The 19472-nt window shown below is 35.7% G+C and overlaps 1 protein-coding gene across 3 annotated transcripts in view; it reads left to right on the top strand.

Annotated features, from left to right (window-relative positions):
• Positions 1 to 424: 424 nt before the first annotated feature.
• The window catches only part of LOC146003932 (uncharacterized), a 36481-nt gene continuing 17433 nt past the window's right edge, over positions 425 to 19472 (top strand). For all 3 annotated transcript variants that reach the window (XR_014443872.1, XM_083142437.1, XM_083142438.1), the window contains exons 1-2: positions 425 to 574; positions 14199 to 14625. Coding sequence is in view for 2 of the 3 variants with exons in the window: in XM_083142437.1 (XP_082998563.1) it covers positions 541 to 574; positions 14199 to 14625 (461 nt within the window). In the remaining variant the exon portion in view is untranslated. The remainder of the gene's footprint in view (positions 575 to 14198; positions 14626 to 19472) is intronic.

Below are 19472 nucleotides of genomic sequence, written 5' to 3'. Positions count from 1 at the left end.
AGAGGCCCCTAGATATGTCCACTGTCCAGCGCTTACTTTGTAAATATGCTGTATAAAAAAGAAAATTTCATTTGCGTCAAGTTAAGCGTGCTGGCAAGGGATCTTCCTTGTCGCACAACAGTTTCGCTACGTTGTGTTCTGACATCAGATGAATAATAACCACGAGGTTAGGTTAGGCATGTTCGGTAAGGTTCATTAGCATAAATAAAATGAAAAATTATTATTAGACTAAGAGAACAACACATAGCTAGCCTAACCTAACAACGTAGGCATTTAGCCTAAAATTAAAAAACTGTTTTCGTGACGTCAGAACACAAGTTTGTTAAAGTGTTGTGCGATAAGTCAGACCTTACTGGCAACACTGTATCTGTAAGAAACATGAAAATGAAAGCCCACACGAACAAAGGTAAGAAAAGTAGGGTATTCTAAAATGCGGGAGATTTGCAGAATTTATGTGGAAATGTAAGGTTTATACAGTCAATGCGTGAAGGAAATGTACAAGATTGGAACACCTGAAACGTTCTGAATTAATATTTTACTATGCCACAGGACGAAATAGGAGGCAAGAGATTTGGTAATATGAGTTCATAGCATTAGATGCAAAATATTTCGTGACTTTTTGTTTTTAAACGTTTTTAAGATAATCATAACATTATTCTAGTCTCTATAAATTCTATATGAATCGAACAACGTAGTCGCATTAGAAGTCTTTGTATTAGCTGGAGAAAAACAGAACGCAGATGAATAAAGGTGTACTACTGTAGTGTATAGTATTTAAAACTGAACCCCAAAATTCAAGTTGTTTCGGTACCAGTTTCATAGATCGGAGACACATTGAAATCAGATATTTTGTGTTTTGCATGGTTCGTACTTACCAATTGTGTATTGCGGAACATAGTTCAAGGTGCCATTATGCTTTTTACACGAAAACAAACACTTTTTCTACTAAAATAACGCATTTTTCTAAGTGCTACCGAACGCACGTAACGGTGCGATATCGCTGGCTAGAGTCTAGTTTATGTCCTTCTTGCCCACTCCTTACCCGTTTACGTCTTTCTTGCGCACTCCTTCTTGCCCGTTTACAAAACCGTGCTAGCAGACAGCCGGCGCTCCGGCATCCGTAGAGTAAGTAAGTTTTTCTTTTTACAGTTTCTGTCACTAACCATTCACGGGAACGAGGTATGCCTACGAGGTTAGGTTAGGTTCCATTAGCGCTCATTTCACCCCTAAATATGTGCTTCATCATCGAAAAATGTCCTCACTACGTTCAATCACGCATATCCGGACAACATCGGTTTTTCTCGATTTTCTCCTCCAGGAAATTTTTCCTCTCCTTGGGATTTACTTTGTTGAATTCCTTATAAAATAACCTTTCCAACGATATATGACACGTATTCCTTAGGAAAAGGACGTAAACTAGACTCTTACCATATCGCTTACTTTGCGAATGATATCGCTTCTTTTGTTTTCGAATATCAGGCTTTTCCAACCTTCTTCACCGAGAAATACCTACTATTGTGCACGCGTGCAAATTGTACATTATGCACGAGTAGCTAACGCATAGCCCCACGAATCATTCTGGTAAGGTTAGGTTTGGTTAGGTTAGGCAAGCATTGTTAAAAAAAGGGGGGGGGGGTTAGAAACACTTGACATGATTTCCTGGTCAAATAGATACTACGATGAAAGGAAATACCTCGACTAACGGAAACCTTAGAGAAACTCATTTCCGAAATTAGTTTCTTCTGTAAAAATTAAGAAATGTGTCTCCGATGTATGAAACTGTTACCGTTGTTTCTCCATATTTTACAACCAATGTTATTCTCTGTATTATGAAATTACATGTCATATATTTTTTTTGTAGTGGGCTTGCCAACTCTAAACATGACAATTCTGGGATTTTTGTAATTATTTGTAATTGTTTATGGAATACTAGGCCAACCCACCAACCCCTCCTTGGGCACTCCAGTGAAAGTAGGCTATTTATTTTGGAGGGTCAAAATGTTTGTTTATTCATTTACTTACTTCGTTTTGCAAAACGGACCTTACTTAAAATATAACCCTCGTAGTAACATAAGGTTTTAATACGTAATTACAAGGTATGACAATTGAAAATCTGTGAAATCTCACTGTAAAAGGTTTGATTTATTAGGTACCCATGACCAGGTGGTGTTGTCAGCTCCAGTTTCCTATTCATTCTCTTTGTCAAATCTGGCAGAATTCTTTTTTCTTTCCTAAGTTAATTATCAGAAACCTTCAGTTCATCACATAGCTATATGTTTCTTGACCAAGTGGTATCAATCAAACTGATGATTCTGACCTTTTCAACATTAGTTTTCGCTAACTTACATTTTTCATCTTATAATTTCCATTAGAAATAAGAAATCAGGCTAGACTTAGGTGGTTAAATAACTCGGATGATACAAATCTAAGGAATTATAATAGAATAAAGCGAGAAGTTAACCGCACGTTTAGAAGTAAAAAAAGAGATTACTTGAAAAGCAAAATTAACGAAATTGAAACAAACAGCAAAAATAAAAATATCAGAGATTTATATAAAGGTGTAAATGAATTTAGAAAGGGGTGGCAACCTAAAGTAAACTTGATAAAAGATAAAGACGGTGATTTTCTAGCTGACCCAAGCGATATTCTAAATAGATGGAAGAACTACTTTAATGACCTTTTAAATGTCCATGTAGGAGATAATTCAGAAGTAAATGAAGTACACACAGCAGAACCTTTAGTTCCAGAACCTAACTTGACTGAAGTTAAAGATGCTATTAAAAGGCTAAAGAATAACAAAGCACCTGGCATTGATTTAATACCAGCTGAGTTAATTAAATATGGTGGAAATTCATTAATATGTCAAATTCATAAATTAATTTGTTTAATATGGAATAAAGAAGAAATCCCTCAACAGTGGAAAGAATCCATAATTGTTCCTGTGTTTAAGAAAGGTGATAAAATGAACTGCAGTAATTACCGTGGAATTTCTCTACTCTCAACAACATACAAAATATTGTCTAACATTCTTTTAACAAGACTAACCCCATATGCTAATGAAATTATAGGTGATTATCAATGTGGATTTAAACGTAACAGATCAACTACAGATCAAATTTTTCACATCAGACAGACACTTGAAAAAAAGTGGGAATATAATCAAAATGTCCATCAGCTATTCATTGATTTAAAAAAAGCATATGATTCGGTCAAAAGAGATAAATTATATAATATATAAGTAGAGTTTGGAATACCTAAGAAGCTTGTTAGTATGATAAAAATATGCACCAGTGAAACAGAAAGTAAAATTCGTGTGGGTATTAATATGTCTGACAAATTTACAATTCATGATGGGTTAAAACAAGGAGATGCATTATCTCCATTGCTCTTTAATTTTGCCTTAGAATATGCTGTAAGGAAGGTAAAAGAAACTAAAGAAGGACTAAAATTAAATGGTGTGACTCAGTTGTTAGCATATGCAGATGATGTGAATACAATTAAGAATAATGCTAAAATATTTTTCAAAACTGCTAAAGGGATAGGTTTGGAAGTTAACAAAGAGAAAACTAAATATATGCTTACAGGCCGAAACCAAGTGTTAGGTAATAATCAAAATCTAATTATTGATAACAACTCGTTTGAACCAGTTTCCAAATTCAAATACTTAGGAGTAATATTAACAAATGAAAATTATATTAAAGAGGAAATAAAAAGTAGGCTTAATTCAGGAAATGCATGTTACTTCTCTCTTCATAAACTTTTGTCTTCTCATTTAATATCTAAGAAACTAAAAGTTAAAATATACAAAACAGTAATTTTGCCTGTAGTATTATATGGGTGTGAAACTTGGTCCCTTACATTGAAAGAGGAACATAAATTGAGAGTATTTGAAAATAAGATCCTTAGGAAAATCTTTGGACCTAAAAGGGATGAGGAGACAGGTGAGTGGAGAAGGTTACATAATTTAGAACTACATAATTTGTACTCATGTCCAGATATTATTAGAATAATTAAATCAAGAAGACTTAGGTGGGCAGGCCATGTGGCACGAATGGGAGAGGAAAGCGGAGTTTACAGGATTCTTGTTGGGAAACCAGATGGTAAGAGACCTGTAGGAAGACCAAGACGAAGATGGAGGGACAACGTTGAGATGGACCTAAAGGAAATCCGTAGGGATGGAAAACAGTATACAGATCTTGCTCAAGATAGGGATAGATGGAAGGCCTGTGTTGCTGCAGCCATGAACCTTCGGGTTTAAGAAGGCTAGAGAGTTAGTTAGTTAGTGATTGTACTGGCCACGCAAGGGATTGTCACACTTGTCTTCCTTTTCTTCAGTTCTAATACTTTGTGAAGAGCAACTTTCCAGTTTCCGTTGCACTCCTTGTATGATGTGAATAGTTTTTCGAGCAAGAGCACGTCATTGTTTTTCTGCATCAGCCTCCTCAGTTTTGAAACAGGAGATACATCAAAGACAGAACAGATTTCATGCATTTCCTTTAGTTTTTCCTGTGTTGGCACAAATACATCATTTCCATTCTGGCATTTAAGTGAGTCACTTTCTCCAGATATGAAAATTTTACGCCAACATGTCAGGCATATTGATTTAACTGGTATAAGGCTTACTTTACACTTTTTTGCCTTACCATATGATGCAAATTGATTTTAAAATTTCCCTTACTTAACTTTTTTCTTTAAGTGGTACTTCTGGAGATCACATACTTTACCTAATAAAAAACTTTTGTCAATGGTATTTGCATATTGTCTCTAAGCCAGCCACCTGTAGTCTTAACCTAAGAAGTGTTTCACTAAGTTTGTTAAGATTAATTAAGTCTTTGGTAACCTTACCAAAAGTGTATTTATGACAGTAGTCTCCAGTTAAAAATCCTACAGAACACTCCATTTCCAGTCACAGATAACGAAAATTCACAAGTCACTACTCTCGGCACATTTAGCAAAGGAAGAATGACAGCAGAGATTGTCATTGCACAGATCAATTCCAGTCTTGCCTCACATCCTATCAAAACATGTCTCTGAATCTTCTGCTGTGCATGACTCACATCTACTTCAAGAATGTATTTTCTTGAAGGAAGAAAAAAAGCTGAAAATAAAGGAAACCTAAAATAATATATTCTACCAGCTTTGACCCTCCAAGATAAATAGCCTACTTTCTGTGCAGTGCCCAGGGAGGGGATGGTGGAGGTCATATCCCAATACCCAGTGATCAGAACGCTACATTTTAAAAGTAGCTTCGCTACAACTACAGCTACTCTTCCAAAATGTAGCTTCGCTACAGCTACATTTACCAAAAAGTAGCTCGCTAATCTACTCCTGTTCGCTACTCGCTACTTTTTGCGCTACTTCTGCATAAAAAAAACTTAAAAACAACGATATGGGTATTAAAAAAAATCCCCTACTACTGGTAAATAGATTCTGTTATTCATTATAATGATTCCAGTCATTTGATAATTTTGATAGCAATGTTACTTCAGTTACTTATTTTTACTATAGTTTTTGAGAATACCATACCTATGCAAGTGGCATATCAATTCAAATTTGATATATGAATATTGCAATTAGGGTGTTACCCAAATTACATAATTATTACAATTATACACAAATAAAATTTGGTAGAATGAAGTATTTATGTTCACATCAACATATTTTTCTTGAGAATAAATATTTCATTATCATTCTTCCTCGTTCTCACAATTAGCCGAAAGTGGCAGAAAGCAACTATAGATAAGAGAATAATTAAATAAACCATTTATCCTCATTGTCATGATTGAGAGAAGTGGAAGAATAGATGAGGAGGTAAACAAAGGAGGACAAATGAATGGTGGTGGACTATATCAAAGCGTTCGAAGATTAATATGGAATAGGGATGTACCTATGAAATGCAAGAAGGTAATATGTAACACATACTATGTGCCAATAATTACGTATGGAGCAGAGACTTGGACAATGACATAGAGAGACAAAGAAAAGATGCAGGCAGTGGAGATTAATTTTTTAAGGAGTCTTGTGAGGAAGACTAGAAGGGATAGAATGAGAAATGAGGAGATTTGACAGACAGTGGGTGTAGTGAAGCTTCAGGACAGAATAGATGAGGCACAGATGAGATGGTTTGGACACATGAAGAGGATGGATGCAGAAAGACTACCAGTAAGAGCTTACAATGCACAAGGAGTGGGAATAAGGCCAAGGGGGAGACCAAGATGTCGGTGGAAAGAGCAGATAGTGGAGAGTGTTAGGAGACAAGATTGGAACACCTTGGAAAGAGAGGAGTTGTGAAAGACCAGGAAAAAAATGGAGAGGCTTGACTTCTATGCCGACCCAGCCAGAGGCAGGAAACAGCGAAGGATGATGATGATGATGTCATGATTAGCAAAAGTTACAGAAAAGTGATGCAAAAGTAGGAAAAATACATAAATTTGAAAACTATGTATATTAACTAAAGAAAATTGTCGTTTCTGCAGGAAAGTCAATAACTTGTACATACTTTTTGCAATATGATAAAATTATTGAGGAAACTGTCGTGTAAACCTGAGTGTTCTAAACGTATTGTAATTTTAAAATTTGTGAACAAATACTATCTCGAAAATAACTGTAATTCCAGAAACTCTATCATTCTTGTAACAATAATTTCTTGCTGGTGAGATCTTATATACTGACGATGATCAATGCTGTTAACGGTCTGAGCCATTTATTCCTGGCACTATTCCCTTGTCAGTGCAGTGGAAAATCCATCGCTCGTTTTTGCACTGCAAGTTGTGTCTTACACAGCAAATAATGACATTTTGGTGTCTCTTACACCATGAATATCCACAGGATTTGTTCCAGGGGTGACGGAAACGAGGCACTTTTTTCCAGTGGTGCAGCAAACGAGGCATGTTTCTCCCCAAAATAGCGATGCAGCTAAAAAAACGTAGCTGTTAGCAGGAATATATTCATATATGTCACTTAGTTATCTGGATATCTGAATTCTTCAGATACTAATTAAATAAATTACGCAGATATCTATAATCTACAATCTAGATAATCTGTATCTCCATGTAATAGACTGTCTTTATGAACCTCCTGCAACATTAAGGGTTATTGTCGATTTTTTCTGACACTGTTGCCGCATTCAAAATTCACCTCAAAATGCCAAGAAAAAAAGTAGCTGTAGCGAAATTTTTGCTACAACTACAATTTTCAAAATGTAGCGTCGCTACAGCTACAGCTACAAATTTTGTAGCTAGCTACAGTAGCGACGCTACAAGTAGCTCACTACTTCTGACCACTGCCAATACCTTTGGCCTAGCATTCCATAAACAATTACATCAAAGTCAGGATAATTATTTTCCTGTAGTTTACGGTTATTACAAGCATAAGAAAACAGTTTTTCTTTGTGACGTTTCAGGAGAACACACGCTACTTTCATCAGACATTTATTTTCATTTTTACTAAAGATACAGTTATAACAATGGTTAGTATAATGTGGCAAAAATAGGGCTGTATACTAAAAAGTATATGTAACCCCCCTCCCTTTTGAAATCCCCGGGCATGCCACTGCCTATCTTAAGCTTCATGCACTGCTACATTTCAAAAATGTGGAGGAAGCTCAGTTTAGGAGCTGACAATACCAACTGGTCGTGGGTACCTAATAAATCAAACCTTTTGCAATGAGATTTCGCATATATTTTATTGTCACACCTTGTAATTTCAATTTCTGGTAAGTCAAGTATTAAAACCTTATGTTACTATATTTACTAATTTAACCCAAATTTAAAAAAGAAAAAGAAAAGACTTCATTATTCTAAGTATGGAATGTACGTAGTTTAACCTTACTTTGCAACGTCAGAAGTTAGGTGACATACGTTACCTCATATTGACCAAAACGAATTGAATCTAAAAGTTGAGATTTTTACTGTGAGTTAGGTTCATGTACGACTTCCTTTCTGCCAAATTTCAGAATTTTTCAAGAGGACCCATCTGAGATAGTTAACCCCGAAAACTGTCAAAATTCAATGAACTGCCATGTTTGAGCCCATGCTGTAACAAAGGTTTGCATTTCTAAGCACTGATATATTATTTACAGACACCCTGCAGGCAGGTCTACACATGAAAAGAAAATCAAGCATTAGACTAAACCCCTTCATTGAAAAAATCGGAGTTAAATATCCAATTTTTTAACTATTGTTACCCCAATTTCGACCATAATTTTCGTACTTACGATGCAATTTTAAGCAAAGCATACTTCATAGAAAATATACTTCATTAGCTACAAAATGAATTTTGTTTCAGGTCTCTAGCTCTGATGGTTTTTGAGATATTAAGGTTTCTGAAAAGTGCTACATGAGCAAAAAAAGCCATGCGCCATGTTGGGAAAATGGCTGCCCCAGGAGAACTAAAGACAATAAATTTTTTTGAACATTGGTTTTGATATCTAGAAACATGTACAAACTGATTTTTTTCTGAAATGGTTATGCAACCAATTATTTTAAATTTGGTTCATTTGGCATGGAATGACCCAATAATCCACCCTTCCCTTTCTTTGTACACGGAACAGTAAACATGTGTGTCTAACAAAACCTTCATAACTGCCAATGTGTGAAACAATAAGCTTTTTCCTCCACCTTTTCAGTCAGTCAACCCAGTGCTCTTTCATGAGAGACTGGCGGTGGTTTTGCACGGTGGTATCCTCCCATGCTTTGTTCAATGTACGCTGCATTGACAAATGATAAACATGTTTCTTCTCATGGCAATATCTTTTAATTCCACGGAGATTCTTGTGTCACAGAACAACAAATAATAATTTCCTTATTTCGCACTCAAACCAACCCCAAATCATTCAACACTCGAGACTCAGTTTGTGCGCACATTGACAGCAAATTACTCTCACTTGGCTGAAACAGTTGAAAGTTCATTGCGGTGGAGTATAAACCTCGTACACTTTCTTCCAAATCAGTCATGCGGAAAAATCATTAAACACCACCATTCTTGAATGGAAAGAGGCCTCTTCTTGTCTGGTGTTTTCATCCTACATGTTCCAAAAATAAAACTTTTGATCGCATGAATGGAATGTGCTCTGACACCTGTCAGCACTGCATATTCATCACCTCAAGCTCTGGTTCATTTTGATATTGTTGCCGTAAGGAGGAATATACATTTAAAACAACTTGCTTGACTTTGAAGAGCTTCTCCCAAAGTAACGCTTGGGCAAAACTGCATGCTGAACAGGAGACTTTGATTCAGCCATTCTCGCCTTTTTATAGCACGATTAGCAATCAATCACGATAAACAGGGTGAAAATAGTGGGGTGTGCAACACTGGTATCACTGATCCCATGCGCTATGCAACGTGTTCCAGTCCCTCTTGCAATCGACAGCCCAGTTGGTGGATCTGCGGTTCCAAGTTCGTCTGCTCAGTGATTGCAACCAATCAAGTCCATACCTGTTAATGTATGTGTTATTTTGTCTATATATTACAAGTGAAATAACTGTTTCGTGGGAAGTATACAGTTATGTCGGAATAGAACCTGTCTCAGCAGAACTGTATTCTGTGCGAACGTTTGGATCATACGTATGCGAAAACCTACTGCAAAGTTAACTTGACGCACAGCTTACATGTTTGTGAGTATTCATTCTTCATTTTCTTATAACTAGGGAACGGAACTTTAGGTAAATAAATGTTTTTTTTTTTCTGCGATAAGATAGATAGACCCCCTCGTTTTTGCCAAAATTCTGATCATAGCCTTATATGTCAACACAGCAAATTTTATTTTACATAAAAACACATATTTTCCAGTTTTCCATATGTAAATACATATTTTGCGAATTTTAATTTTAAATACATAAAATCGCTCATTGACTTTAGCTACCTCGAAATCCACGAAGGAAAAATGTTTATTCTCCCCACCTCTTTCATATCGAGAGTGTTAGGTTTGTTTTGTCTTTGAACACGCTCGATGGCACACTTCTGGCGCCTCACCTACGATCCTATTGGGGTAAAATATCACCCCCACTGGATTTAACGCACAAGTGCTAATGTCTAAATGTACAGAAATTTTTGGGAATAGCCAAGGTTTTCAAACTTTGTGCCAAATTGCACGTGTTTTGGAAGGTGAAGTAGAGGAAGAGGAAGCTTTGGAAAACTTCAGCGTTAGTGGCATTTCATGCTTCAAATATGCAAGAATTGTTTCTTGTGACGTGCAGCGACCTTTCTCACAATATAAGATGCTTTTTAGAGATAATCGTCACAGATTTACAATGGAGAATTTGGAAAAAACTATGGTGATCCACTGCAACTCTTCCAAAAAATAGCTCATTAAGAGGTAAGCATTTACGTAGAAACTGATTTCAGGTGTTTAAAATGCATGTAATATTTTGTTTTTGTTACCAAATTTTATTTTTTTATTTTTGTCACATATTTTCCTGTTTTTATCACATATTTTCAAGATTTATGACACAAGAAAATAAATATTTCCGAGATTTTTAGCAAATCAAGTTCCGTTCCCTACTTATAACTTCTACTATTTCTTGCTAAATGAACATTGAAATCTAATATCTGTCACAAATGAATAACTATAGATCTGAGCAGGGCTTGCTGAACAAAGTGATGTAAAAAAGATAAGACCTGGGCAGTGTTAATTTTTAGGACCCAGAAAAAAATGTTGTTGAGTCATTAGTCCAGTCTAGTTTGTTGCACTTTTTGACTCTGCACTGAACCATCTAGTTGCTTACACTGTGCAACACCGACTTGTCTACTTCGTTGATTTGGTGTCTGCACCGTTTGCACTACATTCTGGAGCAACGTAGCATGTGATGTATGGTCACGTGGCTCGCGCTAACTAATCAAATGAACATTTAAAGCAGCAGACAGGCATTTGTTGAATCTTACGAACTTGAATAACAACTATTCGCCTAGTTGGTTGAATGTCATTTCCTTGTACCAGCCTGACACTGGGGTACATCTGCACTACATTGATTGAATTGCTGTTTTAAGTCCAGTTTGTGCACAGATAGGCAAATCGGGACTGAACCTGCAGTTTAAAGTGTGATCCAAATCACTGCCATATGCTACCACCAGGTTTCGAACCCAGAAACTTTGATTACAAGGCGACGAAGTTACCACTATGCAATCAGGGAGGCCCATACATCTCTCTTGTCAACAACTAATACATTATGGAATTTGTTACTAATGTTATGAAAACACATTGTTATATCCAAACCTTTATTATTATTATTACCACCACCACAACTACTACTACTACTACTACTTCTTTCATAGTATAATTTCTTTGGGATCTTTGTAGAAATCTAGAAGTTTTGTTAAGACTCCAATACTGGACAACAATAGGGAAAATTTTCAGGTTTCCAAAGTTTGATGAATCTGTTGCAACTAAAAAGTATTTTGCATTTCATAGTTCCTGATGAAGCTCATCTTGTGCAAAAGTTGGCAATATTTGCGACAATAGTGCTGACTTTTGTTCTGTCACATGCCATTATCTTCACAATACATGACATATCACATTATTTATTTACGCATCTGGAAAACAAGGATATTTTGGCTTCTCAGGGAATTTTGCAGATCACCAAAATTTACACACATTTTGGAGTCTGCGAGAGAAAATATCACAAAAGAAACAAGTGGTTCATTTCCACTTCCAGATTCGGTTCTTGTGATTCCGCTCCCCAAAAACGTTCAGTTCAGAAACTTGTCCTTATGGTTCTCAGTTCGTAACAAAATTATGGTTCCTTTAAAGTTCGTTTCTACTTAGACTTATAGACAATGTACAGGGTGGTCCAAAAGTAGGCATACCGTATATATCACTGTCGGCCTGGCATTGTTGTTTGTAAGTTCATTATCCTTTTCAGATATCTTGATACTATGGAAGATTGCTGGTAATTTGAAAGTACACAGTCGTAGTGCTACCATATGTTCATAACTGTTCATTAATTGTTGATGAATAAAGTCACCAGTACTGTATACCTACTTTTGGGCAACCTTGTATTAAATTTTCACTTTTTTATTCTAGGTTTTAGAAAGAATATCAAAGTAAAAGCTTTAGTCCAGCTTACTGATTGATAAAGTAAGTTGACATTATGATCATAATTGCCAGAAAGGTTGATGAAGAAGAGGTTATCTATTATTTATACATCTTGGTCTTATTGGCATTTACATTTTGGTGTAGCAAGAAAATAGATATTGTTAGCAAGATTTTAAACTTAATAAATTATTGCTTGACTGTTATCTGTTGATTCTGTGTCGTAGTAGTAGTAGTAAGTACGAGAATAGTGCAGAAAGAGAAAACAGTGTCATATAAAATGCTGCTATTTTGTTTGTTTATAAGCACACAGCATCTGCAGAATTTTTTTGTTACATGTAGGAATTGTATAGCAAATCTGCTAAAAAGAGAAAAATTTTGTCTGGTTTGTGAACATTATATTGTTTATGAACGTAAGTGGTAATTTTTGATACAAAAACGAGGGTTTTGGATTTGAACCCGCGACCCTACATTTTCAGGGAAAGAGATATATGTGACACGAGTACTTTACCAATACTCTACAACATCACTGGTATCAAATACCTTGAATCGTGTTGCTGGTTCTGCAAACTACCACTTTTCCAAACGACGAACACATTTTCATTGCAAATTGCGAGAATTATTACTTTTCGTTCATTGCACAGTACCTTGCAAGGTGTTGTTATATTTTATTTGCCTAAACTATTCGTAATTATGCCCTTTTGTGTTCAAACTTGACAGCGATTTCCTCCTAGTGGACCACGAGGGAGTGCAGTGTTTTCAACCTCACAACAGTTTCTCTTGATTCCAATTTAAGATGCCGAATCGCAAGTATTCTCTTAAATTATTCCTCATACTTGAGTTTTCCATTTTGTTCTCTATTAATATGTTGGGCGAATATAGTTTGCAACTTCATGTTATAAACAAGAATGTAAATCTTTCACCACAGGGTGAAACCTGTAGTAAAGTTGGCTAGTCTGCTGGTTCTCAAGAGCTATGTTGCCAAATTAACGATTTCTGGACTTAGAAATCTTTCAGGACGGTCAAGTAACATTTGGAGAAGTGTACCTCAAAATGAATCTAAGTGTTACCTTATTGGCATCAATATCCACCATTCACTGAATATTTAGGAAAAGAGAATGTGTGAAGAAAAATAGAGATTTAATTTTTTTTTTTAGGTAGCAACATTGATGTTTGAAGAAAATTACATGCAGTGTTTGGCTGTAGTATTTTGTATTCAAACAAAAATATTATTTGTGGTGCATAGTAACAGTTTTTTTCCTAGTGTCCGAAGAGGAGGCCCAACATAATATGTTCATTTTGAGTCATTGTAGGCCAGAAAAAGGTGGGTTGTATGTGTCCTTTTTTTGGCATATTGGTCCTTTTTTAGCCTTTTTTTTAGGTCTTAACGTCTTTTTTTACAACTTCACCTTCTTCCGACTACATTTTTACTGCCCATTCTCAATTTGAATCATCATCAGTTCATCACCTCTTAAACATCCTTTCTGTTGTAAAGAAATAAATAAATACATTTGAACCATCCCTGGAACGAGAGAAAAACATTTTTGGACTGAAAGAAGATGCATTTCATTCATATAGTTTTTTCGCACTGTGTGTTCCGTACCACCAGAATTTTGTATTTTTTTTATTCATTAAATATGTAATTGTAATATGTAATTTTTAGGTCCTTTTTTGATATTTTTAGGTCTTTTTATAAGTCCTTTTTTGGCAAGTCCTCAACTTCCGAGCCCTAGTAATTAATTTTCAGAAAATGTATGTTGGCTATGTTCTAGCTGTAGCTTTCACGACTCATGGTTTATTTTTCCTAGAATAATACACTGTTTGAACAAATTAAGCCTAGGGAGGAGGGTAGGGACTGGGTTTTAGAGATATGGAAGAATTTAAAGGGAAAGCAAGAGAAGAAAACAAATGAGAGTAAAGTTCACAATTTAGGAAAATTGAATTTAGCACTAAAAAGAGATCTGATATTACCATTTATGTGCATTGTTTGAAAAGGTTTAATGTATTTGGTCAAAATAGTTGGTTAATTTTGAGTAAGTTTTTGTATTGCTAAGTCTGCTTAGACTTGGTTTAGTTCAATATTAATCTGTCATTTTTTCCCCTATGTGATGATACATTCTATTATTGTAGTGTTTCAATTCAAGGGTAACTTTGAACATTAACTTTTCAGGTAAAGAAAGGATGGATCCCCATATTCATCCTAGTGACGAGGAGAAAACATTAAGTGAACTTGCAAGGATGACTAGTGAAACAGAAATTGTGGAACCTGGGACTTCTACATCCAATAAAAACTGTGCAAATGAAGATTCTTCCAAGTCTGAGGCTGTGAATGGACCATCCAATCAAAACAATGATGGCAACATTGACATTGTGGTACTAGATCTTGAGCCTGAAGTAAAACAAGTGGATTTAGTGACATTGGGTGACAGTGATTATGAGGATGATATGTGTTGTGTGGTGTTTGAGAAAGTTGCTCGGCGGCAGACCAGTGTAGCAGGTCCTTCCAGAACACAGAATGTCCCAAACCACCAAACAAAGCAAACAGTGCCACCGCACCTAAAGACATTCCATGTTTTGGTTTCCAATCTGCCTAGAGGGTGAGCTGTTTCAAATTTTATTTTTTAGTGCATTTCAGTAATTTGCTTCTTTCAGAAAAATGGTCTATCGCTTGTCCGTTGTAAGGTGTTTCATATTGTGAAATAGATTACAGACTCGTTTTACATACCTTAAAGAGGAATCATGTTTAAATGTACTGCTCTTTCAAGAGAGCAGAAGCAGTTTTGATCGCCAAGGTACCTGCAACATTTTGATTGAAGTTATTATTATTTTGTGTCTATTTTCTATTTCTGTGTCATTGTTTGAAACAGGTGGTTGCAAAATGCATCAGTAATTTTTTGTTTCATAACAAACTGAATCTATCAGGCTGATAATTTTTTCAACTATCCAATGCTAATCCTGATAAGCATTATGAAAAATTTGCACGTTGTGTTGACCTATTTAAATGTAAGAGCTTAGAATATTAGATGTTTTCAGGTAATTGGATAATAGCTAATTTCTTTCTTTCTTTTTTAATCAGGTTAATCCAAAATATAAATGTTAGTGAAATAGTTGATATATTAGTATTGTAATTGCATCAAATGTTGAATTGTTATGTGTCAGTTGGAGTTGGAACCATTATTTGTTTCAGGTGTGTTTATACTCATACATTTGGTCATTATACCTGGTGACCATGAGAAGCATTGTCATTTTGAAAAGGGTTAAACATAGTTAATTTTTCAAAAACAATTGTATTGAACAAATATAACATGGTTGTGGGGATGTACCATTTACCTTACGTACCAAAAATCATGTCAGAAAGGTAACTTCTCCATCTTCTCTGATGCAGTTTACAATCCTGGCCTCGAAGCTCCTCCACTCTCGTCCCAGTGTCTCCTCAGTGATCAATTCCACCTCTCTACGAATGGCTGCCTTCAAGTCGTGCAAAGTGCAGGGTTTGTCGTGATAAACTCGATCCTTCAAAAAAAGGAGTCTCACATGTTGAGGCCAGGGGATCGGGGAGGCCAGGGCACATCTCCGAACCTGGAAATCACGTAACCAGGAAACAAGTTCGACTGACCACTGTTCCATTGCTACTGAATACCAAGATTAGACTGAAATGTCAATCCCTGTAAAGGTGAATGACCGCACACCCACCCCTCCACCACTCTCCTTCAACAAGTGCCATCCAATCAGAAATAACAATTCTCCTCTTGGTCACCCTGTATTTAATGATATTCATGGGTTATCACTAGAGCCCGGAAGTTCAGGCATTTATTTTCGTTAAAATAGGCAGGCCAAAAGGCATTTATAATGTGGTAAATAGGCACTAAAAATGAAAAAAAGGCAAAATAAACCGAAAAAAGGCACATTTAGAAGTTGCTTACTTTTATCTATAATTTCTGGCAAAATGTTAAAATCTAAATTGGGAAGAGCATTTCAATTTTCTCCGTCTTGATTGCACATAACTACAAGGTGCTTTTTAAGTTCTAAACATTCATTGATAGTCGTCTGTCAGAGAGAATGTTTTTCATAATAGAAAATGATCTTTCTACTTCGACAGAAGTTATTGGAGCATACATATAACAAGCTAATGTAGCTGGACTCATTTTGTTAACAGGATTTTCACCTTTTAGAATATCACAAATTGTTTTCAATTGTTTCAAGTCCTCATTTGCACTCACTACCCGTTAGCACTTTTCCGCAACAGCTCACCCCTTTTCTCCTGGCACTTCCATCATTTGCTGCATAGATTCCTCGAATATTTTCATGGATGCTATAATTGTAATTGTCTCTGGCAATGCACCATAATGTGCAAAAGTAAACTTGAATAGCACAGGAGTTTTTTCACTTCACGAATTGAAACCGCTTCATTTTCTGGAAGAGCATCGATCACCTCACTGATTTTTTGAAGGTTGTTAGCATAATATATAGCTGCTGATATCCAGGTTCCCTATCTCATCAAGACTGGTTGCTGAGGTAAACTAAGCTCAATCGCAACTTCCTGAAATTTTCAGGTTCGAGAGGGAGATTTCAGAAATATTTTCTTTGTGTTCGAAATCAACCTGTCCACTTCAGCAGTCAATCATACACAAGAAATGTTAACCGAAAGGCAATATCCTGACTCAGCATGAAATACTTTTTTCTCACACTTTTCTCCTTCAGCAATTTTGAAACATGCGTGAGTTCAATATTACTTAAATAAGGCAAAAATTATTCACATAATAAGCAGAAGAAAAATAAATGCCAAAAACGTTTTTTGGGAGAAAAATAATTTATATACACATTTTTTTTTAAAAAAAATGTCAAATTTCATTGAAAATGGCAAAAAAAAAGGCATTATAATTAAATATAGGCAGTGGGGTCCCAAATAGGCAAAATAGGCAAAATGAAAAGGCTTCCAAAACATTCGAAACAACATAAGAAACGTATATCCGGAAAATTTTTATCAATATATGCAGTAGATAAAAAGAGGCATTTTGCCAAACTTCTGGGCTCTAGTTATCACCATACTGATAGTACCGTGCGTCCATTTCGATCTGCAGCCGAGAGATCGGGAGAAGCGTGGCGGGCGGCGCTGGCGGAGATGCCGACATTTGCGGCCTGTAATGCTCGCTTATTTTTACGGACATATCCAGACATTTATATAAATATTGCAAAACGAGCACTAACCTGGGTTATAATTCATCATCTGTAATTCATCCAAGTTCTGCAATTATATACACAAAAAAATACGCTTTAGAAGTGACGATAAGAGTCACAGATAATAAAACATTTTAATCATAGTTTTGACCAGCAACGTCCTGCTTAAGTTTATATCCTTGAAAGAGTTTTGTGTCGATGGGGATCGTTTGGAGGTTTCGAATGTGCAACACTGTATCAAGATTACGCTGCCGACGAAACCATTAAAAGTCAATGGTTTTCGTGAGCTTCCTCGATGAACTCGATGAAATTGGGGCAGCGTTAGAAAGTTATCCAAACAAACCTCTACGCCGTGTTTCACAGGAGATGGTAGTGTCAAAATCATCAGCACATACAGCCACTAAGCTACTAAAATTAAAACCATACTCTTATAACACAGGTTAGTGCTCGTTTTGCAATATTTATATAAATGTCTGCATATGTCCATAAAAATAAGCGGGCATTTCAGGCCGCAAATGTCGGCATCTCCGCCAGCGCCGCCCGCCACGCTTCTCCCGATCTCTCGGCTGCAGATCGAAATGGACGCACGGTATATATTAGTCTTGAGAGGTGGCAGAAAACCAAACAGGTGTGTGTGCAGTGCAATCCTGAAAACTCCTTTCAGACTCATGATGTCATCTGAATTGTAGAACTACAACACATCCCATTCATCTGTAAGCAGGACAAGTAGTGAATCATTCTTCGCAAAACACTATATATCCAAAGTAAAATTTTAGAGATTCACATTAAATTTTAATCCTACCTTTACTCAATTCTGGCCACTTCCACTACACCTCAACAGCAGCTCTGATATTACCTGGTTTTCTAAGGCATGTAATACACACATTAACAGAAGGATGGGGGAAATTAATTTACACCTAATAGTTTTACTAAGGTTTCAATTATAGGGTCCAGGTATCCCTTTCTCTCCCTCACTTGCTCGCAAGCTCACACTCTCGCACAAGGAGAGATACTACTAATAACAGAAAAGTAATACAAGTCTGTTAGTTCCACTAACTATGTGCAACCAGTCTTGGGAAGGATCAGGGAAAATATCTGGTAATAGAGATAGTTTGATGCTGTTCAGTAATATGTCAAAAACCTCTATAATTTTTTTTCGATTCAAAAATTGAACCGTGCTGATTGTCTTAGCAATCAGACAAAGAAGAATTTGATTAGTGCAGTTTATGTACATTTTGCTGTGTTCCCAATTGAATCATGTATGGATGAGTTGAGTTGGTTTAGCTCTTTTTGCTTTAAAATATTCATAATTCCATACAAGATAATTACAGTTGAGACTGCTTTATACGTAACTCAGTTCTGCGTAATTCTGTTTTATACATAAAAAACTGCAGGTACCTGTAAAATATAATTTAAATCCTTGTTAATTAAACATTATTTGTAAATAATGCATTTATTCATAATTTGGTGTTATATGTACTAATTTTTAAAAAAAAACGATTGCTTAAAGTGAAATTTATACTGGAAGTGGATGCTAATCTACATAAAACTAAAACTGAAATAGCTGCAGATTTAGGCATCGCTTGTACCACACTGCACAATTGTTAGTAAAAGAAATGCTATTTTAGACGAATTGTTAAAATTGTTTAGTAAATCAACGAAACACAGCCATCAACAAGAGGGAAGATATTCAGATTTGTGAGATTCCTTTTTAACATTAAAAGTGATAAGATGTTAAGTTCAATATGAAAAATTGTAGTCCACTAAAACTATAGTAGTATAGTATTTCAGTGTCAAAGTGTTCACTAATAAAGTGACGAAATGTAATGTATTTAAGAATCAAACTTGTAGATTTGCTAATTTACCACTTTATGATAGAAATAACCTGTATGTACATCTTGTTTCCCAAAATAGATATAATTACAGTATTTTAATAATGATATGACTATATGTCAAATCACAAACCCTGACACCTTCTGTAAACAAAACCACCTGCATGCAGAAAGCATTGCAAACTCATAGAAGTAAAATAATCCACACGAAAATCCAGCGTTGTTACAGGATTCATTACGTAAGGTAAAACAATGGCAAATTTGTAGTATGGGATACGCTGCCGCAAATGACGTCTCACTTTAAACCCAATGCTCTTTCTTTTTTTACTTATTGCTTCACCTTTATGGTTAACTCTTTGCACCAGTAATCATTTCCCATAAATTTGGCTTCTTTCTTTGAATATATTTTACTTGCATTTTTTACACAAAATGAT

This window comes from Lepisma saccharinum, chromosome 21, assembly GCF_977018435.1.
Source record: "Lepisma saccharinum chromosome 21, izLepSacc3.1, whole genome shotgun sequence".
In the NCBI taxonomy this organism is placed as follows: Eukaryota; Metazoa; Arthropoda; class Insecta; order Zygentoma; family Lepismatidae; genus Lepisma; species Lepisma saccharinum.
This window is presented reverse-complemented; position numbering and strand designations above follow the sequence as displayed.